This window comes from Hemibagrus wyckioides, linkage group LG11 (assembly GCF_019097595.1).
Source record: "Hemibagrus wyckioides isolate EC202008001 linkage group LG11, SWU_Hwy_1.0, whole genome shotgun sequence".
Classification (NCBI taxonomy): Eukaryota; Metazoa; Chordata; class Actinopteri; order Siluriformes; family Bagridae; genus Hemibagrus; species Hemibagrus wyckioides.
The window spans coordinates 8,523,334-8,551,041 of NC_080720.1; the positions used below are offsets into that span (position 1 = coordinate 8,523,334).

Genomic DNA, 27,708 nt, shown 5'->3' on the forward strand with positions numbered 1-27,708 from the left:
GGGATTTAACAGTTACACAGCCATTAAAGGGAACACCGAGACAAACAAAAAAGCATCCGGTTATCATGTACCTCTAGCCGATGTGAGATTTCAGCCAGCTTGGTGATGGCTGGCTCTTTGTACACAAACTCTTGCTCGTCCAAGTCACCAAATTTCGAACCATAAAATCCGACTCTGAAGTAAGTACCAAACATGCGCTTTCCATCCTGAAAGAAATCCGGCAAACACATCAGTTTTAAATCTATATTCCTACATTAAGCATCGCTATCACCCATTTCACTTCACTAAACTGTCATATTTCTATGATATAAGCTGAACTATAGTAACCCCTGGGCCATGGCCAGTGTAAGGTCAACTTGAATGACGGGGGGGGAAAGTTCGTGTTGACTTGGCAGAAAGTTATCGGACCTGGTAAACATGCAAGATGAAACCCTGTCTGGTAAATGAATAATTGTAAATGTTTACAGGCTGTTAATTTAATCTAATTAAAGGGAATAAGAAGCAGAAACATATGCACACAGTGAGGCTTCCACACAGAGCAAATCCTTCAGTACAGTATAGACCTGTATACTGTATTATAAGAAAATGTCACAGGCAGAAGGAAGGAGAAAAAAAAAGTTAGAAAGAATAAAATATAGCCATCTGATGTTTCAGCTGTTAGTCCCTATACAGGCATGTTTAATTAAGCTTTAAAATGAAATAATCATCAGCTACAGGAGTGATAATTGGATGTGTTTGTCCAGCACACTCTTAGCAAACCTAATTTTCCACTTAAAGGTACTGATTACTGGTAGCGGCTGGTTTACGATGGCAAATAAGCTGCACCTAAGCATTAAAACAAATTAGTACACAAAAACAAAATCAAGCATTTGGTACTAAAATTTTAAGGTATTAAGATATCTATATTTGAAAGAAAAAAAAAGAAAAAATACACATACATCAGGCATAACATTATGATAATATTGTGTTGGTCCTCCTTTTGCTGCCAAAACAGCCCTGACCCGTCCTGCACTGTGTATTCTGACTCCTTGCTATCAGAACCAGCATTAACTTCTTCAGCAGTTTGAGCAGCAGTAGCTCGTCTGTTGGATCGGATCACACGGGCCAGCCTTCGCTCCCCACGTGCATCAGTGACCCTTGGCCGCCCATGACCCTGTCGCCGGTTCACCACTGTTCCTTCCTTGGACCACTTTTGATAGATACTGACCACTGCAGACCGGGAACACCCCACAAGAGCTGCAGTTTTGGAGATGCTCTGATCCAGTGGTCTAGCCATCACAATTTGGCCCTTGTCAAACTCGCTCAAATCTTTACGCTTGTCCATTTTTCCTGCTTCTAACACATCAACTTTGAGGACAAAATGTTGACTTGCTCCCTAATATATCCCACCCACTAACAGGTGCCATGATGAGGAGATCATCAGTCTTATTCACGGCACCTGTCACTGGTCATAATGTTATGCCTGATCGGTGTATTCCTCAATTAGGAGAAATTGCCATACAAGAAATGGGAGGTGATGGACGGTTGTTTTTTTTTTTTAAACCAACTGTGTATGTAACCCGTGTTAGTTAAAATCACTAACTAGCTTCACAGCACAATTAATTCCTTTTTTTAAAATACAAACAGCAATGAGGTAAAGGTAAAAACAATAGCTTTAGAGGCTCCTATAGATATGTAGATATATAGATAAATTCTATATATCCCCACAAGCTGCCTAAAGCAACTCGATTACAGTCCAAACACTGAAAGGTGACTATTTTTTATCTAGCAGTTTACATTTTCTAAAAACAAAATAATGGCATAGGATTGGATTAAAAGCTATTATGTTGGCTTCCCCCAAACTTTTAAATTGGCAAGGACATGCATGTCAACATCTGATCCATCCATCAACATGTCTCGAGAACAGTTAGGTTAACCTTATTCTCAAAATACTGATGACAGAGTAGCTTTTATAGCACTGATACATACAGAGTGTACCAGTAATAGGAAGGAGACGGAGAGGAGTCGAACAGTTAGGAGTGCAGGCTGTATTTAGAACATCCGTGTAATATATACGGTTCATGTGAACTGAACCTTGTAGCACTCAGAGAGAGAGAGAGAGAGAGAGAGAGAGAGAGAGAGAGAGAGAGAGAGAGAGAGAGAGAGAGAGGGAAGTGATGCCGGAGAGGACGGATACGGGGAGACAAGGCAGTGGTACGGCATGCTTAGGAGTTTTGCAGTGAAGAAGAAAACAATAAATATATTTCACCAAAAAGTATGTGAAAATATGTCTAGGCCATCCTGTACACATTTTGCAAATTGACTAAGGAGCCAAACACAGTGGTGAAAAACAGTATTGTGCAAAAAAATAATTTTTTTTGGTTCAGGAAAGTCTGCAGTTTTTAGAACTATAGATGTAGAAATGTCACTTTGGAGGGTTTTCCCCACACTGCCACACAAATAACAAGAACAAAATAGCAGGTCATTAAGTTACTGATATTATTAAAATTCCTATATTTAAATTCCAGGATATTTACTCTGTGCTTCTGTCAATCATTGATTTGCAGTGGAGGAAATTCTGCTTAAATAGATCAGGCAATAAAAAACATGAAACTGATTCCCTAAGTCAGTCGTCTCACTATTAGAGCAACAGAAATAAAGCCTCAAACTAGGAACTTACCACAAGACATTATAATTAAAGTGGGAAGAGGAGGGATCAGCAACCGGGGGGGGGGGGGGGATAAAAAAAAAATAAAAAAAAGAGGAGAGAACAGAACATATTTTAATCAGGGAACCATGAACTTCTTGTAAACAAAATGCATAACATTAAAACTCAACTATTATTTAAATAAAAAATGCAAAATATTCCAAAAAAGCAAAAAAAAAAAACAGGACACATGCAGGATGCAGGATGGAGAGAGGGATCGAGGAACAAAGCAAGCAGGAAGGACTGGGTGAGTACGGGACGGGATTCAGGAACAGTCCAACATCCTGTTAAAATGAGGGGACAGTATCGTGCCAGACTGTCAAGGAGTCAAAGGGTCATGCAGAGAACCATGAGAGACATGATGTATTAATATAGCAATTCACACACAAATACTCAGGGGTCGATTTAGTTTTTAAATAAATGACGATAGGCGGAAAATCCAAAAAAGGTTCGATTGGACCAGAGTTATGTTTCCACAGGAGGGAAAAAATTAACAGTTTCTTTTTAACTTAACACTGTTCCTGATTTTCGGTGTTGCATAGCCAGGTATAAATCGAACCCTGTGCTTTAGGATGACTGTTGTGAGGTCACATGGATGCCAGTGCTGATGAAAGACAGAAAGAATGAGGGAGAGAGAGATGAGACGAATGGAGTGACGCATTCATTGACAGCTCGTCGTTAGTGTCGCACACTGGCTCCCATGCATACGGCCTGCTGAAACGAGCAATGTTAACACTGCTTCTGTTCAGAAGTAAAACGAGGAAAGACAGAATGTGCAGCGTGGCTTGCACGCCACTGACGAAGAGGTGAAGGGATGGACTGAGAACGGAAAAGGAAAAAAAAAAAAAACAGCACGTCAATAAAAAGGTTAATGGATCGATTTCACAGCAGAGAGAGCCAGGATCAATGCCCACCGCTTGCACATGTGGGTCAAGCATTAAGCATGAGGTTCACCACCTACCTCCCAGCCAGTGCTCTGTGTGACAGAAAGAATATAGGACAAATCAACACACACACACACACACACACACACACACACACACACACAGTCACACCCTCTATGAACAGGGATCCTCAAATCTGGCCCATGAGATCCACTTTCCTGCAGAGTTTAGCTTGAAGGCACCTGAACATGCTTCAGGATCATTAGAAAATCACAGGTAGAGGAGTTTGGAGCTAGACTCTGCAGTGGATTGGCCCTCCAGGGCAAGATTTGAGGAACCCTGCTCTATAAGCTCAGCAGGATTCCCTCACCACTATGGGAAGACAGTACTCTTTCCCCATAGGACCTTTAGAACACTACATGCAGTATTCAGGGGTGGACAAATCGCTAGCCTGGTTTTCAAGCACAAGCAGATTTTGGATTCCTGCTCTTCTTCTTCTTATTATTTTTAATACATAGTTGCCCAGAAAGAAAATACATCCTAGTTCCTTATGACTTTTGCAAAACAAAAGTTAGGGTTGGGTGATAACATTTTTTATCATCTCTACACCATTGAGCAGCGACACAACAACAGTGATGTTGACTATAGTACCACACCTGCGTCTAACAAGTCACTGTTCACTTTATTAGAAACATGTGTACACATGGGCTTTAACTGTGACATGGTTGTTGATGTCAGATGGGCTGGTCTGAGTATTTTAGAAACTGCTAATCTCCTGGGAATCACAGTGTGGAAACACTTTGTTGATAAGAGAGCTCAGAGAAAAAATGGCCAGATTGGTTTAAGCTGCCAGGAAGCATATACTAACAAATATAATTACTTTCGACAACCGTGGTGAGCAGAAAAGCATCTCAGCATGCACAAAACATCTAACCTAGAAGCTCCAGTAGAATAGAAAAGCCCAAATTGGGTTCTATTCCTGCCAAGAACACAAGGATCATTGATACAGACTCATAGAAACTGGGTATTTGGTTAGATTGAGGAAGCAATCTTGTTTTCTCTAGTTTGTTTTACATAGTCATGGGTCTGTACACCCTATTTCTTGTTAGGTCACACCATTATTGGACTAATCAGATTGGTTTCTGGGCAACCAGTGAGCCGTTTGGAGTTTCCATGTCCTGAATGGGTTAGCTTACACATTTATCATCATTTGTCCACCCCTGCTAAAGTACACTTCATTTATTAACCCCATAACTGTTGCTGAAAGGCATGCAGGGCCTAAGAGATTTCCATCTTCTCATGGGAAACCATAATTTTGTCCCAACACATGCAAAGCAGTGTGTGTAGTCCCTCTGGGGCTAACACTGAGCGTGTTAGCCCCTGCTGTGTGTGTGCTGGTGGAACAGACAGGCATATGAAACTGCCTTTACAGTACATGTCCACGCATGAATGAACATCTGCCCTGCTTAAACAGTGTACAAGTAGTACGTAATACGCCTTACACACAAAAACACACTTTAGTAGAGTAATATAAAAACATATTGATGTGCGCTGTACCTTGCAAGACATGACATATGCAGATGACACAATAGTCAGACAAAGCTGCACTTCTACACTGACTTTGGCAAGATGTTTTGATGATATTTGAAAGCAAAGTCCTGTTGTTTTAAACTGAAATGGTCAGCGAGTACAATGACCTGACGTCTAGCGGGGATGATAGCACTGCAATCAGACACTGTGAGCATTTACCTGGTGCACTATTTTGCCAAAGGCCTCTTGCAGTTTACCATGAATGGTGGCCAGCTTCTTGGCATCCCTGTTTGCTTCATGGATAGGGATGAGCACCTTGTAGACTTCGTTCACTGCCTCGTACATGCCAGCCTGCAGACGGACGGAGAGTGAAAACAAGGTCACTGAACTAAATGATACCCAGTACACACAACATAGCATACACAGGATAAAGAATACTGTGTAATAGGTCAGTTAATCAGTACAAAAATTCCTAGAGAGCATTCTGATCATCATTGTATCATTTAATAACCACTTTCATTATCGACAATCTGATATTATTTGTCTTGTTTGTACCACTACATTTTCTTGTAGGACTACATATATGAGGTTAAGGAAAAAATAGCAAGTATGAAAACAGCCTACTTCCTCACCATTGAGAAGGAGGCAGCAGCCTGTTCCAACAGCCCCACCAGCCCAGCCTCTGTGAAATATTTCCCCGAACAGATGCCCTCCTCATCTGGAGACACGACATCATCAGATACAGCAGACTCCTCCAGCACATTGGATGAGATGTTCTGTCGCAGAACAGAGGGAAAAGCACTAATGAAGTATTTAAAAACACTGGCATGCAGAAGGACCTCTGAGGTCAGATTAAGTACCTGGAAGGTGACACAGCCCACAGGCAGGTACTTGCGATCCTCCAGCATGCTGAGATATTCAGCTACCAGGGCAGCACTGTGGACCAGACACTGAGCTGCCTCTGCGTGGTTATTCCTCTCCGAGTGCTTCCCTGCCATGTTCTGTAGCCAGGTCAGCCTTAAATCCGGAGATGTCTGATACCCCTTAGCAATTCTGTTACACACGTTATGACAAATGAAACTTCAAGAATTTTTAGCTTTTCCACAGAACCAAACAAATTGGAATCAAAGCAAGCCAGTTATCCAACCTGTACATCAGATCAATAAGCATCTCTGGATCCTCTTGATGTTCCTTCATCTTTACTGTGTCTGATAGAATCATATGCAGGTTAAACACCAGGTCTTGAACCTAAAACACACAATAGCATATTAATTAGACATTTTTCATACATGTACTATTCAATTTATGGCAAACTTACAGAAGTCTCCATCAGTGATACTGATTCACTATGAGAGATTATAAATACAATCAGTATTTGTGCTTTTTTTTGCTAGATCACCTCCCTAACAAACAACACAAGGCTTAATGCAGGCCTTCCTTGTACGTTTAGAGATGTTGAGACCAGTTGAGCAGGCTAGGAAATCAGAGGGAGCATGGTGCAGCACAGGGTGTGATAAGAGTCTTGAGGTAAGTGGGATCTGGTCTATTGTTGGCTTTCTAGGCAAGCATCAGGTTTTTTATTTATTTTTTTTTAATCTGATGCAGGTAGCTACGGGAAAATCGATAAAGGGAGTGTAGCAATGGGGTGGTGTGGGAGAACTTAGGTTGAAGGCTGAAAACAAGTTCCGTAAAAGTTCCAATTAATTTCAGGGGTGTACTTTAAAGAATCTATTTTTGGCTTATGGAATGCCTGATACCTAGTGTATACTTTTCTGGCAACAAGCTTCAAAATCTTAAAGGATTTTTTCCCCCTTCATTTGTTTGACAATTTGCACCATCACATGTAAAACACTTTTATCCTCTAGTGTCCAACAAGAAAAACAAAATTTTTGCAAATAGTTGCGAACTTATCAACATAATGTACTACCATCTCTAGGACAGCGTGATGTCTGGCTTGTGACACTGGTTAAGAACAGACCTGGTCAGGGAATGTGGTTTCTCGAAGCTCCAGGTCCTCCTCGGCGTAGGTCAGGATGGTTTTGAGCGAGCGTCTCAGGAACTCCTCGTTGAAGTTTTGAGACGTGCCAACCAGAGATGACAGGGACATGGTCACTTGCATTTTTACTCTGGCAAAGTTCTGCAGGACACAGAGATTCATGACTTTTAGTCAAGGTGAATAATTTAAAGTTAAAAAAAAAACGAATAAATATACGCATGTGCTCACGTTTCCAATCTCAAAGTTCTGTCTCATTAGCAGGTAAAGTGAGGCGCTGGCGTGTGACCTAATAGTGCCGATGCTGCTGCTGCAGCTCCTCAGAAGACGAAGACACAGGTCAGCACACTGCTCAGTTTCCTCCTCAAACAGCAGCTCTGGGAACTAAAAAAAAACCCCAGCCAACATACAAACCACCGTATGAAAAATAGTGTTTAGACGACCACTAAACCTGTGCTCACCTTCGAGACGAGAGCTCTCTGTGTCGCGAAGCAGTGCTGAAGATAGAGGGCGCTCTGGTTGCACGCCATACTGTGAAGCAGGACTTTGAGGACGCCTCCGAGAATGCTCTCCTTCGACTCGGTCACAGATACAGTCTACACAGATTGTAACCAGCACTTTTAAAGATTACGGCCCAATAACTAGGATTGAATAGGATAGAAAGCCTGAATGTAGCTTTCTGTGCTGTAAATACCTGCACTATGATTTCCAGAGTATCGAGAATGATAAGGTTGGCCTCGGTTGCCAGATTGCCGTCTATTAGTGCCTCGTGTTCCAGCTCTGCCCTGGTTCTGCAAAAACAAACAGCACATTTAGAACTGGTTTGCGCTGTGTGAAAAAAGCCAAGGACCCCTTAAATGCTTTATCATCCTGCACGAGCATTCAAGGACACAGACGAACTGTCACTCTGTATACAGATCCAATGACACTAACGACATTCTTGTAGCTCTAAAATTGAGCACTGACAGTTCAGGGTAATATAGATACAAAAGCCTGCTCAGGCATCTTCCATTGTAATCGGTGTACAATGGGCCTAAGGGGAAGGAGATTTATAGATTTATCTAAGCTTACACACCTATCTAACAAGGTATCCTGGCTCCTCCTACTGCATGGAAGGCTTTTCTTAAACCTGCACAGCACACCGCTCATTCAAAACAAGCCACACACAAACTTCAACAGCATAAAAGTTGCAACACAGCAAGGGAAGAACCAGCACCCAACCAAGCACCCCTAGCGCAGGAGACGTCCATAAAAAGCACACAAAGGTAGACCATGGATACAGGAGAAGGGTGGGATTTGCATTAAAAAAAACAAAAACAATAGGGCAATACTCTGCACATGTGGAAGCCGGATTTGGAGTCCGGCAATTCACACTGGCTATGAGACCGGGGTTAGTGATGCAGCTAGACTACAGCGAGTTTAACACATGGGCACACATTAAGAAAACTGGAGACGGACATAGAGTTTAGTAAATTTGTCTGAGCAGAAACTAAAGCTTTATGGGATAGACTAAAATCACAAGCTCTAAAACTAATTTAGGTAATAAATAAAAAGAAGAAATGAATGCTGTGTTACTGCAGGTCACACTTTTCTACTAAGGTGTTTCAATCAACAAGTTGGCAAGAACATTATTTTTTATTTATTAATTAATGGCATGGCAAGCTTTTTTTATTTATACCATTATCTATACCACATATAACACAAAGACTTTCCTGTATCTAGTTACAGCTTTACCTCAGAGTTTTACGTAGCAGACAACACTTTTCTAAATCCATTTATGGAAAGCGTCCGCATTAATTCTGTAACTGTTAAGAAAAACTATGCATGTTACTTTAGAAACAACAAACGTATTACAACACACACACATTATAAATGTATACTTAATCTAACAGCTTTTACTACAATCAGAGCTGCTATTACAGCTCTTCCTGACCAATCAACTCTTCCTGACCAATCAGAATCAAGGATGCATTATACTGTTTGCTTTGTAATGATTTGCACTAATCAGCCAGAACATTATAACCACTGAGAGATGACGTGAACAACACTGATTATCCCATTACAGCAGCAACTGTTAACCTGTTAATATTGGGTAGCAATTCAACTCTTAGCTCTTGAAGAGAAGTTGAAACCTTGGCACCAGGATGCATTATGGCAAGCCGGTGAAGGCAGTGTAATGCTCTGGGCAATAATCATGGGAAACCATGGGTTCTGGAATTCATGTGGATGGTTTCATTAACATATAGCACCTACACCTAAACAGGCCAAGGACACCCCTTTACTGCCTAATGGCATTGGAGTCTTTCAGCAGGATAATGTGCCCTGCCGCATTGTTAAATTTATATACCTCAGGAAAGGTTTGGGAACATGACAGAGTTTTAAAGTGTTGATGTGGCCTCCAAATCTCAATCTGATCAAGCATCTATGGAATGTGCTGGACAAACAATTCCAATCCCTGGGGGTCACACCTCACAACTTACAGGACTTAAATGATCTTCTGCTAATGCCTCACTGACAGATACCACAGCACACCATCAAAAGTCTTGCCTCAACGGGTCCGAGCGGTTTTAATGTTATGGCTGTTTAGTGTATAATCATTCTATCCATTGTCACCTAGAAAAGGACAGCTTCCCCTTCCTCAAAGGTTTGCTTCTTCATGTTGAGTCAGTTGTATGTCTGGCTTGCTCATTAAGGATCAAGATCTTGACTTTGGGTTTTGTAAAGCTGCTTTTTGGAAGAAATCCCTATTGTCAAAGACACTAAATATATAACACTAAAGTATGTTTTCTGATTCCGGCTTTCCGTGATTCCAACAAATTTCTATAGTCATGGCTTTAGACTTTGCAATTCAACAAGCGTATGCGAGCGAACACTATATTAAAAAATATACAATATTAAAAGTGCAGACAACAGTCCTGGTTTGACTGAGCCTTCATTTCAGTATCACTATAGCAGTGGCTGTAATCTAATGATGTATTCGAAGCACAAATGTATGGAAATTAAGTCCTCAGATGCATAAACATAGAGATTATCTCCTCTAATGTGGGAAAATGGCTAAAATCACACCACACAAGCAGCCACCTTTCACCATCCCAAGCACACACACAAACACACAACCACACACACCATTACAATGCAATCCCAGTTACAAAGACACAGCAGTCCAGCTTCAACCAGAGCACTGTAAGCATGAGGCAAGAAGAGCGAGGGGGACAGGGAGAGAGGAGGGTGGTCCTTTTAACTCGAGGGGGTTAGCAGAGGGGAGGTTGTTTAGATCACACTTCAGTTGTACAATACCTGACTGATTTGTGGCCCCTAGACACACAGTACATGAAAGAACAAGGTCAAATGGAGGGGTTATTCCACAAAAAAAAAGTTAAGGGAGTATAACGTGTAATGTATTCTGTACTGAAGAGACACGAGTGGGCCGTGATTAAAAATAATGAATAAATGCATTAATAAATGCAAGGTAAGAGATGAAAACAATAGTTACCCACTGTTAGGTTTACGGGAAAATAATCAGCAACGGGTTGATTAACATTGCGATTCATTACTATATCGTATACCACAGCATAACTGAAAAAATGCTTATAATTTTTATTCATTAAAATAAATTATTTTAATAAATTCTCTCACTTTCTGCTGAAATGAATAATATATGAAATTAAAGAAAAAAAAAACAATAAAATAAAAAATGTTAAATAAATAACAACGTCTCTAGGTGTTTCTTCCCAGAAAGCTCCACTATAATGTTTTTTTCCCCTATAATTCTCTCCATTTTATTTTTAATGCAAGTATTCAAAAAACTAGTCTGGTTTCTCATTGATCATATTTTTAAGGGTATTTTTCTAACTCACCCTCACACTTGTATGCACACCTTCTGACCAAACAAATCTGAGAATTCAGCAGTGCTGTGGTAATAAAACATGCCCTGAATCAAAATAAATTTTATTTAAATGGTAGTTTAATTCTTTTGTGGCTATATTGCGTGACTAGAATGTGACTCATAAAAATAAAAAATATCATTGCAAAATGTGTAGATAAAATGAGAAAACAAAATGAGCATAAAGGACAAAGCCTTGAGCAGTCATACTTGTCCATTTTTTCACTGTTCTGGCGCCAGTGTGTCATGTCTTTCCTCCAGCGCAGGTTCTCCTGACTGCCAAACGCACTGCCTGATGGACTCCGCTCTGAAAGAGTGAGAAGATTTCACCAGAAAAAAAAAAAAAACCCACACAACTGGACATTGTTCATATCATACTCTTCGATGTTTAGAATAATTTCTAATCACACTCTCTCTAGTGTCACCCAAATGAGGATGAGGTTCCCCCTTTTGAGTCTGGTTCCTCTCAAGGTTTCTTCCTCATACCATCTAAGGGAGTTTTTCCTTGCCACAGTCTCGCTCACTAGGAATGATTTTGTCTAACACCTAGGACACCATGTTTCCTATGTTCTATAAAGCTGCTTTGAGACAATGTTCATTGTTAAAAGCTCTATACAAATAAAACTGAATTGAATTTTGATATACTGAGCTGTATTTGTTTTGCTCAGGCACAATATGTTAATATAACACTACAGAGGATAGTTCAGCGCTATTTACAGGCCTGTAATGACATGGGTGGGATGAGACTTGAGGTCCAAAAATAGCTCTAAAGTTACATTTCTCACGGTCCTCTCTTAAAGCAAAATGCAATGGGGCCACTGAAGTCCAGTTGATACAAACATTTCAATCTCACCACAATTCAATTCATTGCGCCTGACTGAACTACGACATAAATACTGTAAAAACTAACAAACAGGAAGAAACAATGCAGTTGCCTAGTGAATGTGCATCAGACACTAAGTGCCAAGATCAATCAAGAATTTCTTAAATCTAGCAGATTTTCTGTTTTCATAAAGATGAGCAATTAACCAATATAATCCCTATTGCCAAGAGGTTTACAAATATGACAGGACCCAAAAAAAGCAATATTATTTATCACTTAATGTGGAATTTACAAGTGAAAAATGTGGCTGCTCTTGGTTTTTAAGGGGAATTAGAGGAGTTCATTTTAACACAACCCTGTTTGCAATTATATCCACTCCTTATTTCATTTCATTTCATTCATTTACAGCATTTGGCAGATGCACTATTACTTACGACTTACAATTTATCTCAAGCTCATAACTGAGCAATCAAGGATTAAAGGGGCCTTGCTCAGGGGCCCAGCAGTGATAGCTTGGTGGACCTGGGATTCAAACTCACAACCTTCCAAACAGTAGACCAATGCCTTAACCACTAAGCTACCACATGCCTTATTTTCCCTAACTGTGATATAATGAGAAATTTCCAGCACGAACCCAACTGTCCTCTGCTGCGTCGCACCATTTCCTGCCTGGCTCCGATACTGCCCAGGATGGCTTCCTCCAGCTTGGCCTTCATGTCTTTCGACTTCTTAAAGGTTAAACTGTTCATGCGCTCGAATGCTTTCTTTCCCTGCATGAATAAAAAATGGGCCTTTTTGATGAGATGGATAAACAGGAAAAAAAAAAACATGGTTAATTTCATTTCTCATTATGAGTACTGAAATAATGCACATTTACAACCTGGCTTAACATTTCTGATTCGTTAAAAAAAATATATACCTCCGCTCAAAAGTTCGGGATCACTCAAAAATTGTATTGAAACACACACAAAATTAGTCCGAATAGAAAATATAGCAAAAGAACAGGACATGCTGACATGTCAGAGTTAGAAATAATGATTTTGATGGAAATGATCAACGTTTTCTTCAAACTTTGCCTTCATCAAAAAAACACCTTTTGCATCAATTACAGCCTGGACATTCTAGCTGTCAATTTTTCAAGATAATCTGATGAGATTTCACTCCATGCTTCCTGGAGCATCTCCCACAAGATGGATTGGCTGATGGAGTCTTCCTCTGTAGCTGAAATATTCAAGTGATCCCAAACATTTGAGCGGTAGTGTATATGCTGTTGCAGTGATTTTCCAGATTTAGTCTTGTGGAAACCTCACCTTGTACTCAAAGCAGGAGACACAGAGGTAAAGCATGTCCAGCAGGCGGTTAAGCTGAGACACAGACAGGTCAGTGAACCATTTTTGTAGCACCAGTTCGTCTGCGTTCTTCAGCACCCACAGCAGACAGATGAGCAGACTGCGACTGGACTCTGGAGAGAAGGTACCATGCTGACGGGTAGCCTGGGGATACGAGAGACAGAGAGAGAGCTAAAGATTGTCACGTCGATGTAATCATTGGTAAATTACTACAGTATAAAGTGTTATTGTAAAATAATCATAGAATGGTGTGATTGAGACGAACACCACAAGCCTAGCACCAAGCAGATATCATATAAGAATATAAGACAGTTGTGTCATATTCTTCCCCAGGCTCTGGTACGTTACCCTACCTGTGGGTTAAGCAGGAAACTACTGGGCCGTGACATCTGAGGAACAGAGGTGCCTGCTATTGCCATGGCTACGCTCTGACTGATCATGCTATTGCCCTCAGCTTCCTGTTCGTCCACTCCAAGACGACCCCACTGGTTATGAGACTCTGTAAGAGAGAACAAAGCTAAACCACATCACCAGATTAAAGTACACTGTAAAACAATGCACCGTGTTCTACACCTTCAGCTGGTTGAGTAACAGCGACATGGAAAATGTGCAGCGTGAATCCATGTCATCATCATGTCGAATTAATCAGGTCATATTGGACTGCTTTAAGCTTCGACACATTCCATGCAGATATTAGATAGTCAATAAAAAGCTTTTAAACATACCTGTGAAGTCATGGAGCTGGGGCAGGGTCTCCATGACGATGCCAATAAGAGGTAGGTAGAGCATGGCAACCCTGGCTTTAACCTCAGGGTCAGCGTAGCGTGGATCCGAGTCATGACTGGACAGCAGGTTATGGACCACACTGATCACCTTCTTATGCAGGCCGAACATCCTACATGGAAAGTTTTAAAAGTTGTCCATTTTAATAAACATAAAATTGACAGAAATCAGCATAATGGTATATTGCAGAATTTTATAAAGTAATATGTCACAGTTAAGTTTTCATTCACAGAAAAAAGGGCAACCGTGAGAAAGTAAGCTCTTATGATTTGCCCGTTGGATGTCTACTGATTTCCAAACACTGTTTAGACCAATTCCTCTGCTGGTTCCATTAATAATTCCATGTAGTTCCTACATTCAGTCACACATTCATCAGATATTGCACTAATGAGATTCTTGTACAGACATAAAAATCCTGAAAACTGCAGAATTTTTCAGCTCTAGTTTACTTCTCGCCATTTTCAAAGACCAACAGAACAATAAAATGACTGAATTATCATCGCGTTGCAGAACAATGCTATTATTATGGTCAATAAGGACAATGCAATAAAATTACAGATAAGAAATAGCAAAAAATATTTAATATGTTCACACCCAATACTAAAATGAATCTTTAGTATTAGCAACAACAACTAAAGTAAAGGCAAAATAACATGAAATAAAATATCCCTCTCTGATCCTAGGCCACAAGTCGAAATTTTAATTTTTCCCGATTATTAAACAAAAACAAAAATTGTACTGTGTTCAAGTCATTAAAAAAACCTTACACAAATGTTTCTTATTTATGTAGCTAGTAAATAAAGTTCCAAAGTAAAGCAGCAGTTTTTAAAGCACAACATAAATCAACCAGCCTATTAGTGTGTTTTGGTTTTTGTGTGTGTGTGTGTGTGTGTGTGTGTGTGTGTGTATGCATGTTTTTGCAAGGTGACCATTAAGCACTGAATAATGTTAAACAACCATAATTCCATAGTTTCTGTAAGAGCTAATTGTGAATAGGTAACAAAAAACTGGAATCTTTAGTACTGGACAGGTGATAATGAGTCATGTACAACATGTATACAGACAGGACAGGACATAAAACACAATGATGAAGTGAGACGAGATGAGACGAGACACACACCAGTGTACTGACCCATCAGCCTCCGGGTCCAGAATAACAGCGAGTTCAGTTAGAACCAAACCAGCCAGGTAGTGCTGTTCTCTAAAAGGTACTGACAACTCAAACATGTTCGCAATCTTCTGGTCTTGCACGTGGGTGGAGAAGCCAGAGCTCTGGGTGGGGGGAGAGAGAGAAAGACGATGAGATGTAGCAGTTAAATTATCATTGCTGCTGGTACATTAACAGTGCCATTGGCAAAGTAAGCTAAATAAAAAGTAAGTAAGTAAAAAGAACTTTTCAGATGAAATAATGCAGACATCTGAGATCTTTCCCTAAAAGCCTGTGAAGATCTTTCCTTGATTTTGCATTCCCATCAGTTCCTCAAATAGCGTTATTGTGAGTGCTCTCCACATGCTGATACGATGGTTAGTGTATTTTAATGGGAATAAATCACTGGAGCTGAATCTGTGGCTGTGTTACCTGTGAGGTGGCAGATGAGACTGAAGGAGAGGGGGAGGCTGGAGGAGTGAGCAGACTGCAGGGTAGGTTCAGGGTGACGTAGTGCTCATGGCTACACACGATCCTGAGGAAGTCGAGCCTCAGAGACTCCAGGGTGGGGTTCTGCAGAGCGTACAACTTGCTGGACACCTGGAGGGAAAGTGAATATTACAAATTGAGAACTTCTGAACAGGAGACTGGGACCTCAGATTGGCCAGGATCTACTGAATCAGAGTACTGAATCAGAATTTGAAACAGTTTAGGGGAAAATTGTACCTGTTTCCAGTACGTCTTGATGAGGCAGAAGACGAAGCCCCTGTCCATGACAGACAGCAGGTCATTCAGGAAGAAGGCCAGACTTGTGTTGAGCCTCTCCACCAACTCCAGATCCTGGCAAAGCAGAAACAGAAAGACTGTAAACATGCTTAAAATCTTAAGACTTAATTTATAACCATTTAGTATTCATTATTCAGGGTCTCTAAATCTGAACAGCATTTCAAACAAATAAAACATCATTATGCTCAGATAGTCTGGTATTCTCATGTGCATGATTATGCAAGGAATATAAAGCAATGGGATATGTTGTTACAGGAAAATAATCATGCAGAACACGCAAACTCTGTGCACACAGTGGAGTGGAGTCGGGAATTGAACCGCAACCTTGGCCAATAGAAAACATGCCAAAGAAAACGTACAGTACTAACAGGTGGTATACCTTTTGGAAGCGTGAGACAATGTCCCCTGCAATGGTGCTAACCAAAGCAGTGATATCATCCATAAAGCGCTCGGGAAAACGGTTCTTCCTGGGAGACTCCAGGCGGTCAGTGAAGTACAAGTGGTGGATTATACTTTTAACCTGAATGTGGCAAAGCAACAGATTTAAATTCTCAACAAGCAAATCAAGCACTTTATTGTTATATTACCAAAGAACAAAATCAACCAAATGAAGCTTGGGACAAACAAGTATGTAATCCACTGAAATTTATTGAAAGCATTAAAAGGCAAACCTACAGCACAGACTAAGTGTCATAATAAATCTAATTTTAATTGTGCTTATAGTTTTTAGATTATTCAACAGTAACGTGACTGATGGTATACCTGAAATAAAAAATCCAGAAAAAATCCATAGCTACTACAATACTGCAGTCAGAAGATTTCTGCTCAGCTCAGAGCTCAGGTTTTGTTGGCTTGGGCCAGTCATCCTTCACACGGTCAACTCATGGACATGTAATTGCTTTTTAGGTCTTTTCTTTACATTAAACCAAAAAATTTGACAATAAACATGGGCTGATAAAAAAAAAAAAAAATCCATGACTTTACCATAATTTTTGCATGTGAAAACAAAATTCCCCACAACACATACATGAATTTGATCAACATTCAATTAATGTGAGAAGTAAGAAAATTATACATGTGAAACAATACATAACATAAAACTAACAGTTATTAGTAACCATCATCATTTTAATACTTGCCAAAATCACGTGATCATTTTATTACCCGTTATATTAATTCTTACCATCAGCTCAAAGAAGAACCAGGCCTGTTGAAGAGCTCCTTCTCTCACAATGCCACTGCTCACCACCCACTGCAGTGCCAGTTCCTCATGGAAGAGCTAAAGAACATCAGCAGAGCATCAACACATCAGCTACCAGCCGTTCACCACAAACACACATCTCAGAGAGAACTAATTAACACGTGTTACTGTGTTAGAAGACTACTTATAGGAAATGAAACAGGCCTTTGACATAATCCCTTTTGGCTGCTGCAAAAACAAAGTCCTGGATTAATTCGAAACAGTAACATACACATTCACACACACTTGGTTTCACCAAACAGCAGTGTTATATCATTCCATCACCACACAGCATTCACAAGGAGACACAAAATCAGCATCCCACAAGACCACAACCACCACATCAAACACCATCCAATCAAGAGCCACAGACAAGACACAGGCGGAGGGGGCGGTCGAGGAGGCGGCTGTGGCTCCTCCCACCACCATGTCGGGTCTCTACCTTTTTGGTCGGCAAGCGTCCTGTTAAAGTTTGCAAGAAACTGGCGCTCTCAGTGTGCGATGACATGCGATTGCCACTGCGCTCCATGGCCTATGGGTGGGGATGAATGGAAGGGTGACAACAGATTAGTGTGAAAGACAGGAGAGTGTGGTGCCATCTTCTAGTCAGATAGACACAACTATACGCGCACACACACACACACACAAAGACAAAGATAATATTAAATAATAATAATAATAATAATAATAATAATTATTATTATTATTATTATTATTATTATTACTAGAAGTATTACTGTCCAGTAAGACAGTACAGTCAGATTTATATTCTGCAGCAAAGAATATCTAGCTTTATGTAACTAACAGATTTTCCAGTTTTCAGAATTTCTATAAAACAAAAACAAAAACTAAAAAAAAAAAAAAAAAAAAAAAAACTGTAATTAACTACATTTTACAGGACAAAAACATACACAGACACACAGATCCAAAGACTATTTGTCTTTTACTCTCTCTCTCACACACACACCGAGTTTACATGCAGCATCTCATGACATGCCGTAGTGAAAGAGAAAGTTGGATTAGGGCTTTTCGTGGCCATGCAGTGCTCACAGTGTGAGGAAGGCAATGTAGAGAGAGAAAATGGAGAGGGGAGTATTTAGCGGTGGAAATAATGAAGGAAGAATAGAAAACATATGAATGAAAGGGAACGGCAGGAAATGGATGAACCGCTCAACCACTTTTATTCTAAAGAGCTACAGTCGTTTAACGTAAAACCAAGAAACCGAATCGTGCTGATTATATCCAGCTTCAGATTAAAGCCTGATTTATGCTTCCTTCTGAACAGGTCTGCCTTCGAAATGTTTTGCGAAAGCTCTGGAAAAATGACTCTCCAAAACCGTGTCATATAGACTCTGCAGTGAGGGTCCATCTCTGACATCTTCAACTTTATCTTGGCAGAGAAGTACTTGGCAGCTGTCATCATCTTAGTAGTAAATAGCAATCTATTAGTACCATTTGATTTCCCACAAAGCACTAGAGGTGTCATTTCTTTTAAAGAGTCTTTTAGCTGGCACCAAAATACATTGCCATGTTGTTCTGTTTTCTTAACACGGCTTAAAATATGACAGTGTACACTACTTTCTAAAAATATAATAAATGCAGTGTTTGTCTACCCTGGATTGCTCGTGATTAGGGTTAAGACACTTTTCTCTTCAAATACACAATGAAGCTGTTTCTTATGCTTCAGCTTTCTAAGCATGAACCACTCAGACTTCAGTAGCAGATCGTCTGCTGTGGCTTATGCAATCACACACAATTATCATTCAGCATTTTGATAGAAACTAGATAGAGGGATTGCATCAAAAAAGGAGATGTTTCATTAACGTCCACAGACTTTTCCATGACTGACAACAACAAAACAGAATGTATATAGATGAATGAATGAAGCATGTGCTTCTTCTCACTGTGTCAAATCCAAAACAGATCTATGGTGGTTGTTGTTCTTTCGGCTGCTCCCTGTGGGCGAGGGGTCACCACAGCAGGTCAACTGGTCTGCACAACAATTTGGCACAGGTTTTTTACACCAGATGCCCTTCCTGACGTAACCCTCCCATTTTATCCGGGCTTGGGACCGGCACTGCATCCAGTGGCTGGGGTTTGGGCATTGGCTGGGAATTGAACCCGGGCCTTCTGTATAGTAGGCGAGAAATCTACCACTGAGCCACCAATTGCCTACAAAACAGATCTATGGTGCCAGTCCAAAACCATAAGAAAAAAAAACTAATACCTTGATTCCTCTTAATTATAGCCTGTTAATGTTTCATTATTAAATGGCAACTTTCCCGCACCTCATTCATCCATAATGAAGTGTCGAGGGAACAAAATCAGGTGTCTATGAGATCATGTATAAGAAACAGAGCAGGTAAAAGGGGTCATGCAGCCCTGTGAAGCAGCGAGAGTTTAAAGAAAATGTAGTTGGCTGGCTTTATTTGTCTCAGAGAAAGTAAGTGAAAACCTTCACCTTCTCCAGATGTTATCTATTGTATGATAGGGGAGAGCTGGCCGGTAAGGGGGTAAAGATAAATGGAGTCACCATTCAGTAGTTTGTTTGTTTTTTCTGGACTTCTGGGCTTATCTGAATATAAGTAAGCAAAGATTTTTACGTCATAGGGGATTTAATTGGCTTCAGGCCAAAACAAATTATTACTAATAATAATTAGTATTTAAATTAAATTTACAGCAACATCCTCATCCTCATCAGTTGAAGCAATGGCAAAAAAAAAACAGCCGAGCTTTTTCCCTTTAATACCTGCTTTAATGAATGCTCAAGGCTTTGAGAAGAAGTTTCCTACGGCTGTTCTCATAAGCACTTATAACGAAGCATAAACCAGGCATAACATACCGTTGGTTAGCTTTAAACTTGCTTAGTTTTAGACTGACAGCAGTCGTAAGTTTGCAGGAGAAACAATGCCAAATATCCTGGAATGGCCTATTTCTTTATTAAGCTGATTAGCTCAGACTGACTAGCAGGAGTAGCCTGGTAAAAGAAATTCTGAACCTCAAAAGCATTCACACTTTTTGTTAAGCTCCCTGTGGTTTATCTTAGCCTTGTGCATAGATTGAAACCATCAAAACATACTGCTTGCTACATAAGTCTATGACCATATCATACTTATAGGGGAGTACGCAGAACACAATAAGGTAAAGGCTTGTGAGGGTCAGTATGTTTTCTACCAGGCTGATGGTTGAGGGCTGTGCTGGATTTAACCTACAGGATCTGTGATTACAGAGCAGGAGTTGTTGGGTGAGGACATAAAACCTTTTTCAAAATAAAATAAAAACAAAAAAGAAAAAAAAAATGGGGGTGTTTTGGACAGTGAGGTGATTCTTTTTCTTTTTGTTTTAACGGGATTGGATTATTATTATTTTTTTTAATGACCTGCACAGTATCGGATGCCGAGCCAGGGCTGGTCCCCCAGGGGCCACTCTTGCAGCCCATGGTGTGCACCCAGGAGTTGGAGCGATCTAAGCCCTGCGAGCCAAGGGGGAGGGAAGCAAAGGTGTCACGGGCAGGAGCAAGCAAGCAAGGGAACAGTGACAGGTCAAAATTTACAGTTCAATGCCATGGGTAAATAAAAGGGATAAAAGTCATTCAGTACAAACATCAGCACTTATAAGGCAGCACTTCAAACATCCGACACCGAGCTTTTTCAGAAAGTAGGTTAGGTTAGAATGTGAGCGATTAAACAGGATTACGGATTTGGGTTTGGAAAGAAACAGGGTCAGATTCATACATTTCAAGTCAGGAAAAAGAAGTTAGATCATCGTCTTGTATGGCTGTATGACCAGAGTTTCCACTTAAAAACATTAAGCAAGCTGAATTTCACTATTCATGGCTAATTGGAAACATTTGACATCATTTAGAAAATAGCACACCAAAACAGTAGAGCATGCATAAGCTGTAACTGGACATCACACATGAGATGAGCGTTTCTTGCCATTCCAAAGGAAAAAAACTCTTATTTTCCTAACCACAGATAACCTAGATTTCTGCATGAAAAAGGACTTTATGCATCACATTCATTCCTCGCCACACATGACGTCTACGGTTTCCTGTATTCTTCCAGGTTAATGGTACAGCAGTTATACAGATAAGATGTTCCAGCTGACTGTTTGCCGTACAAGTGAACTATAGGGTTGAACTGTGACTGGAGCATGAAACACTGCCAGTTTAGTCAGCACTTCAAGAAGAATCTATGGCCTTGTGTAATGATACTGCATGCAGTGATTCATCCTCAGCACAGCACTCCTAGTATGCTTGTTAATAAACTCAGCTCGAGCAGCCATAAAACGCCGCTGGAGTAAGTTATGAACTGTGATGCCTACCAAATGAAATTTGTAAATCATTGTCACATGATGCTGACAAGTCAAAGTTAGAGAGCTAATAAAAAAAATTGCAGGCAGTCGAGTAGGATCTGTGTTATGGTATACTCTGATGTAGAAGTTGAGGTTAAGTTACTCATCCAGACACACAAGAACCTCTCAGGACATCGACCTTAAACGATACCTTAGTGCCGATAATGGAACGAACTTCATCGTCCGGAGACGTCGGAGTGCCGGAGATGTCGGGGTTACTGTTGCTAAGGCTACGGGAGCGGTTGAGGTTCAGGCTGGCTGGTCTGATGGCAGAACGAGCCATGGTGGCGTAATGTACCGAGCCACCCAGGCCTCCAGGACCTATTGGCGTGAATACATGAGAAGAGGAGAATTAGGAGAATCAACAGACATTTCTATAAAAGTTTGCATATATTCAAATTCCTTTTGTCTGTGAACCTGAAAGTGCAAACGTTTCAAAACAGAAATTCTGTGCTCTCTCATGCCCCTATATTAATCTCAGCTAAGATTGAATATAAGCTCTTATTTCCCCTACCATTTAACATCCACAAGAGGCAAAAAGCAGTTAACATGTATGAATTTAATCCTTTCATTCTAGGCCTATCATGATCACATAATTACAGAGGATTATAACAGTCCTAAAAATAAACATTGCAGGACAAGACAGTGTGAAACAAGAGACAGTGCAGACATACAATACATACAGGACATACACAAAAAATTAGATTTCACTTTACTTAAAAAACCAAGAACTTCAAAACCTGTTCAAGCATGACAAATGCCACTGTGTGCAAAGTGAGCTTTATAAAAAGATATGGTTTGTCAAGTTTGGAATGGAAGAACTCAAGCAGCTTGCCCAGAGCACTGACCTCAACCCTACTAATCACCTATGGAATGAACTGCAACACTGACTTCATCCCACGTCTCTTCTCCTGACATCAGTGCCTGACCTTTGTATTGCTCTTGTGGATGAATGAGCACAAATGCCCTCAGCTATGCAACCAAAAACTAGTGAAAAGCCTTCCCAAAAGAGTGGAGGATATTATAACTGGTAAGGAGAAAATCTAGAAATTGGATGTTCGGCAAGCACATAGGAGCATGACGGTCAGGTGTCCACAAACTTTTGGAAATATAGAAAATCTGAAATTATCCAGAACTGTAAGTACCATGGAAAATACCACACAGAGAGAATGTAAATACTTTCCCTCAGGTTTCTCTACTATTGCCATCAACCTCCTATATTCATGTTTTTTGTCATTTTGTTTCTTTCAAAATCTGCATAAGAAGAGGTGTGTGATGGCGGTGGAGGCTCTGGGTTGTTGACCGAAAGATCAAGCCCCAGCACCACCAAGTTGCCTCTGTTGGGCCCTTGAGCAAAGCCCTTAACCCTCTCTGCTCCAGGGGCACTGTATCATGACTGACCCTGCGCTCTGACCCCAACCTCCAAGGATGGGATATGCGAAGAAAGAATTTCACTGTGCTGTAATGTATATGTGACAAATAAAGGCTATTTCTTTTTCTTTCTTTCACTACATACAGCTATGTGTCTGTGCATACAACAGAGCAGAGCAGAGAGAAAGATCACCTGGGGAAGGGGAGTTAGGGTCCATGTTGGGCAGACGGAAGACATAGTGAATGTAGGAAGATAGAAGGCTGTTGCGGCCGTGCATGTCCTGGCTGGTGTCCAAATATTTATGCAGACGGTTTACTATGGATGCCATCGCCTCGAAAGAAACCTGGCCAAGATTGACTGCAATAAGGAGCAGAAGAGGAAGATTCAGTGTAGTCCTAGAAGAGTTAAATGTGAAGATAATGAATACGGTGCTATGTTACCGATCTGTCCGGCGATGACAGGCGGCCGCACCACCAGCAGCACCAGCTTGTCGAGCAGCAGATGGAGGAAGCGGACCACTGGTTCCAGCTGAGAGGAGCTCAGGGCTGCTATGCTGCCCTTCAGCTCCGCTTCCAGGCTGTTCTCCATGATCCGCATATCTCCGATCCTCACTGGGAACATGTGTTCATCCAGGGCGTGCACCAGCGCAAAGAACTTATCCAGATACTGGTCCTGAGAGTGGAGGAGATTCAGTACAGCGGTGTTCTGGAGCATATACACAAACTAGACAATCCAAAATGTAAGAACTAAGAGTACCTGTGTGTGGACAGTGGATACGGCTACAACCTCAACGTTAAACACTCCTCTGTGGTTATCCACCCATTTCATACCAGGAAGAGGAACCTTAGGATGAAAACATATTTGTTTTGTGTATAAGCTGCATACTTGCAAGAAAAAAAAACACATATTATATATTAATTATACATTATTCTCAATGATTAATAAACCCGCAGAGAAACCACAACAGCAGAACTAAGGGGTTGTGTAAGCAAGGATCTGTTCATCATGGAAGCTTGTTGTATTTGAGCATGTGAATGAGTCTTACATCAGGAGACAGAACAGAATAAGACTGTGGTGGTTTCTCCAGAGACACCGGCAAGCAGAAGTGACCCGTTCTAAGACGTCCGTTCTGCAGCATAGGGATCCACTGGGAGAGAAAAAGATGGAAGGGAGAACAAGTTTTACAATTTAACTCATACAATCTTATACAATCCATGTAGATGTGCGGGATGATGTGTGCACCGTGTATCCAACTGGTGTCTCTAGAGGAGTATTTTGTTTCTGTTGACAGCTGACGTGGTAGAAAGTGAACAAGATGTGGTGATGGTCGTTCAGGGAGGCTGGCAGCTTAATTTTGATTTCATCATGGAAATCTGGAGAACTGGAAGGGTGCAAGAGACACAGCAACAAGTGAGAATTCAACTACTGACCCATTTACCTAAACCTCTCTTAAACTACACACCTCTGATTCATTTATAAGGGGAAAAAACACTCTTCAACAGTTATTTGTTGGACTGTATGACTGCTCCATATGTAAGTCTCTTCAGATATAAAAAAAAAAAACAGTCAGCAAGAATGAATAAATAAAATTCAACTCACAAAAAAAAAAAAAAATGCACGTGAAAATATTTAACTGTAAAAACATTTTCCAAAATGGCTGCATTTATTCTACAATTTTCTCCGATATAATGCAACGCAGGTGAATCAATAAATGCAAAGAATTCAGCAATGAATGTCATGAACTGTTTTGGAGAAATTGCAGTTCAAAGTGTGTGGTGGGGCGACACAGTCTGTACTATATACGCTCTCACAACTTCCAATAGCTTCCTGACTTTAATATCAGCTGATAACGTTTAAAACCTAGTGCCATCTTCTGTGATTGGGTCGTGTGAAAGAAAGATGACCCGGTCACTAGAACAGCTCAGAGCACGAAGACAACCATTAAATAACCTCTTATACAAGTAATGAATGAACTGTCCTGCTTGTTGGACTCACCGGTTATGATAGACCACTGCAGTGTACGCCTCTTTAGAAAACTCTCCACAGCTGGATTTACCAAAGATTACCTAAACACGCAGGAAGCAGTAAGTATGAATTGAAATTTCAGGTGCATTTATGTGTTTCATTCATTTGTGAATGGTGCCGTATGTAAGAGTTAGAACACACTGTTGTTGAATTCTCAAATCTGATTGGTCAGGATGTGCTGATTAAACTAATCTATAAAAGTCAAGACAAAGTACATGTTTATACGCTTATAATTCGCTTGGCATCAGGCCACATCACAGTGCCCTGTCACTGATTACGTTCCTATAACAGCAGGCTAAATTGTCTTATATTCCTGAACGTCATTTACTAAGGCAGCTTACAAGACAACTCGAGTGCATAAGTAAGTAGGCGCTCCGGTCACTTACAGGCATGGCATTGCTGGGGTCCTCCCCATTCATAAACTGCACCTTCACTGTGATGTTGCGAGCAGAGCCCTGGCGGTTGGCGAAGTTCAGACTCTGTGGGTTGACATACAGCAGGTTCCTAATAAGAACAAGAAAAAAAAAAAAAGAGAAGAGGCATAAGAACAATACATGCAACATGGGATATAATGCTGAGAGATGCTTTATGTAGTGAATCTATTGGAAAGTAAACATGGGGTGATGTACCGCAGCCTGATACAAAGCAAACCTCAGAGCTGATCAAGTACTATTTATCCCACTTATATCATATCATATATAGTAATTTGTTTATTTTATTTACTATTAAAGATTATTCACTATATTTATAAAGCATCACTTACATATGCAGGTATAATCATTCATTCCATAACTTTCTCTTAAAATGTCTAAGACAATATACGCAGATTATTAGCGAGAACCTACAAAGCATAAAGTCTTCTGTCTTGAAGACTTCCCCATTAACCATTACAAACATTTCTCCTTATAGAACCTTTTCACAATATCAGTGATTTTAAGTTTTATCAGCATGCTTCTTTTTTACTAGGCTTATATTAGGCAGATTTTATGCCGTACAGTTATCTGTGACTGAGGGTTGATACTATAGAAAAAGAAGTAGCAGCCATTATTTGTCACCTACACAATACAGCACAGTGAAATTCTTTCCACAGCATATCCCAGCTTGTTAGGAAGTTGCAGTCGGAGCGCAGGGTCAGCCGTGTTACAGCACTTCTGAAGCAGAGAGAGTTAAGGGGCTTGCTCAAGGGCCTAACAGTGGCAGCTTGGCAATGCTACCTCTTGAACCCCTGACCTTCTTATCAGTAACCCAAAGCTGCTGAGCCATTGCTAAAGCAGTTCAAGATAAAGCTTTGATTTGAATCAGTACACTGGTCAGAGCTGTTATGGAATTCATCAACATGGGGTGTCTGATCAGTTTTACTGTGTTGCAATAATTACAGTATGATCAGGGCATTAGTTACATAATCATGAATCCTTGTTTTCATGCAAAAATCTTAAGGGGGTCAAGATTTGGAAATGGAAACTGACTAAACACTCAAAATAGCACTCTCTGTGGTTTATTGGGACAGAGGACCAAAGTATGCTTCAGAGCGGACTGTACAGAAGTGCATGCTTTGGGTGACAGGTCACAGAAACCACAATGACATGAAGCTGATCCTTCTGGGAGCAACAGGGTCATAAATATTATGCACAAAACACTCCTCTCTCATGCACTCACTGTCTCTTGCTCCCCCCTTATCTGATGCCGCTAGCCATGTTTTCCACTTCAATGTCTATCTCACGCTCTTCCTGATCTGTTGCTCTGGCAGCTTCAAAAGCAAAAGGAATGTTTGTGCTAGTTTATAGTTATAGCTGTTTAAACAGCAGCCCGGAAACAAACGCTATATTTATCGTAAACCGTTCTTCATGTGGTCTTTCTTTTGCCAGCCAGGTTTCTACACCTCCATCTCCTTTACTGACAGACGCATGATTCTGAATAGTCAGAGAAATAAAGCTTCTCCAAAGCCTCTTACATGAGCTAGGCCTCGGAGAGAGCACACACACACATGCGCATACACACACACACACACACGTAGGGTGGCTGTATGTTTGCTCTGTTTATGTACATGAATATGACATAACTATATGACCATGCAGAAGTGCGGTCTTTCTGAGTCACATAGCATTTCTAGTGTTGGCTTTAGCAAAATGAGAGCAAATATGGCCTGTCGAACCCAAGACCAGATTGTAGAAGATGAACCCTGTATGTCTATTCTATTAGCTCTACTGTCTTAGTCCATAATTCAATTAGCCAGGAGGAACGGTCACCAGCTGAGAGCAAAATCTGGCACACTTATTAACAAAGTAAAGAAGACAAAAAAAAAAAAAAAGACCAAGAAAATCCAAAAGTTTTGGGACATCTGCCTTTCCATGCACACAAATGTAATACAAGTTGTTCTGCCCTTTGCAGCTAGAACAGCTTCAACTCTTTTGGGAAGGCTTTCCACAAGGTTGAGGAGTGTGTTTATGGGAATTTTTGACCATTGCTCTAGACACGCATTTGTGAGGTCAGGCACTGATGTTGGATGAGAAGGCCTGGCTTGCAGCCTCCGCTCTAATTCATCCCAAAGGTGTTCTATCAGGTTGAGGTCAGGACTCTGTGCAGGTCAGTCAAGTTCCTCCACACCAAACTCCCTCATCCATGTCTTTATGAGATGCTTGGAACAGGAAGGGGTCAGCCCCAAACTGTTCCCACAAAGTTGGGAGCATGAAATTGTCCAAAATGTCTCGGTATGCTGAAGCATTAAGAGTTCCTTCCACTGGAACCAAGGGGCCGAGCCCAACCCCTGAACTGAATGATTTGGAAGGGTGTCCCAATACTTTTGAAAATGGTGTATTTAGTGTGACAGCTAATCCTTTTAAAATACTATTCA

The 27,708-nt window shown here is 40.7% G+C and overlaps 1 protein-coding gene across 21 annotated transcripts in view; it reads right to left on the bottom strand.

The window, feature by feature from the left end:
* The window catches only part of dock7 (dedicator of cytokinesis 7), a 60,964-nt gene that overhangs the window by 4,460 nt on the left and 28,796 nt on the right, over positions 1-27,708 (bottom strand). For 2 of the 21 annotated variants that reach the window (XM_058403678.1, XM_058403683.1), the window contains exons 15-46: positions 25,244-25,361; positions 24,828-24,898; positions 24,075-24,213; positions 23,878-23,979; positions 23,589-23,675; positions 23,273-23,504; positions 23,025-23,189; positions 21,612-21,781; positions 20,484-20,576; positions 17,547-17,636; positions 17,048-17,143; positions 16,244-16,384; positions 15,805-15,918; positions 15,511-15,678; positions 15,052-15,203; positions 13,874-14,043; positions 13,502-13,647; positions 13,110-13,292; positions 12,434-12,590; positions 11,187-11,283; positions 10,391-10,408; positions 8,169-8,222; positions 7,788-7,884; positions 7,555-7,689; positions 7,325-7,477; positions 7,079-7,237; positions 6,248-6,348; positions 5,961-6,153; positions 5,733-5,876; positions 5,320-5,451; positions 3,648-3,662; positions 72-197 (exon numbers count right to left, since the gene is read on the bottom strand). In XM_058403678.1, coding sequence (XP_058259661.1) covers positions 72-197; positions 3,648-3,662; positions 5,320-5,451; positions 5,733-5,876; positions 5,961-6,153; positions 6,248-6,348; positions 7,079-7,237; positions 7,325-7,477; positions 7,555-7,689; positions 7,788-7,884; positions 8,169-8,222; positions 10,391-10,408; positions 11,187-11,283; positions 12,434-12,590; positions 13,110-13,292; positions 13,502-13,647; positions 13,874-14,043; positions 15,052-15,203; positions 15,511-15,678; positions 15,805-15,918; positions 16,244-16,384; positions 17,048-17,143; positions 17,547-17,636; positions 20,484-20,576; positions 21,612-21,781; positions 23,025-23,189; positions 23,273-23,504; positions 23,589-23,675; positions 23,878-23,979; positions 24,075-24,213; positions 24,828-24,898; positions 25,244-25,361 — 4,018 coding nt within the window. Of the gene's footprint in view, positions 1-71; positions 207-3,647; positions 3,663-5,319; positions 5,452-5,732; positions 5,877-5,960; positions 6,154-6,247; positions 6,349-7,078; positions 7,238-7,324; positions 7,478-7,554; positions 7,690-7,787; positions 7,885-8,168; positions 8,223-10,390; positions 10,409-11,186; positions 11,284-12,433; positions 12,591-13,109; positions 13,293-13,501; positions 13,648-13,873; positions 14,044-15,051; positions 15,204-15,510; positions 15,679-15,804; positions 15,919-16,243; positions 16,385-17,047; positions 17,144-17,546; positions 17,637-20,483; positions 20,577-21,611; positions 21,782-23,024; positions 23,190-23,272; positions 23,505-23,588; positions 23,676-23,877; positions 23,980-24,074; positions 24,214-24,827; positions 24,899-25,243; positions 25,362-27,708 lie in introns of all 21 variants that reach the window. The other 19 variants (XM_058403684.1, XM_058403680.1, XM_058403681.1 and 16 more) reach the window with 19 other exon arrangements.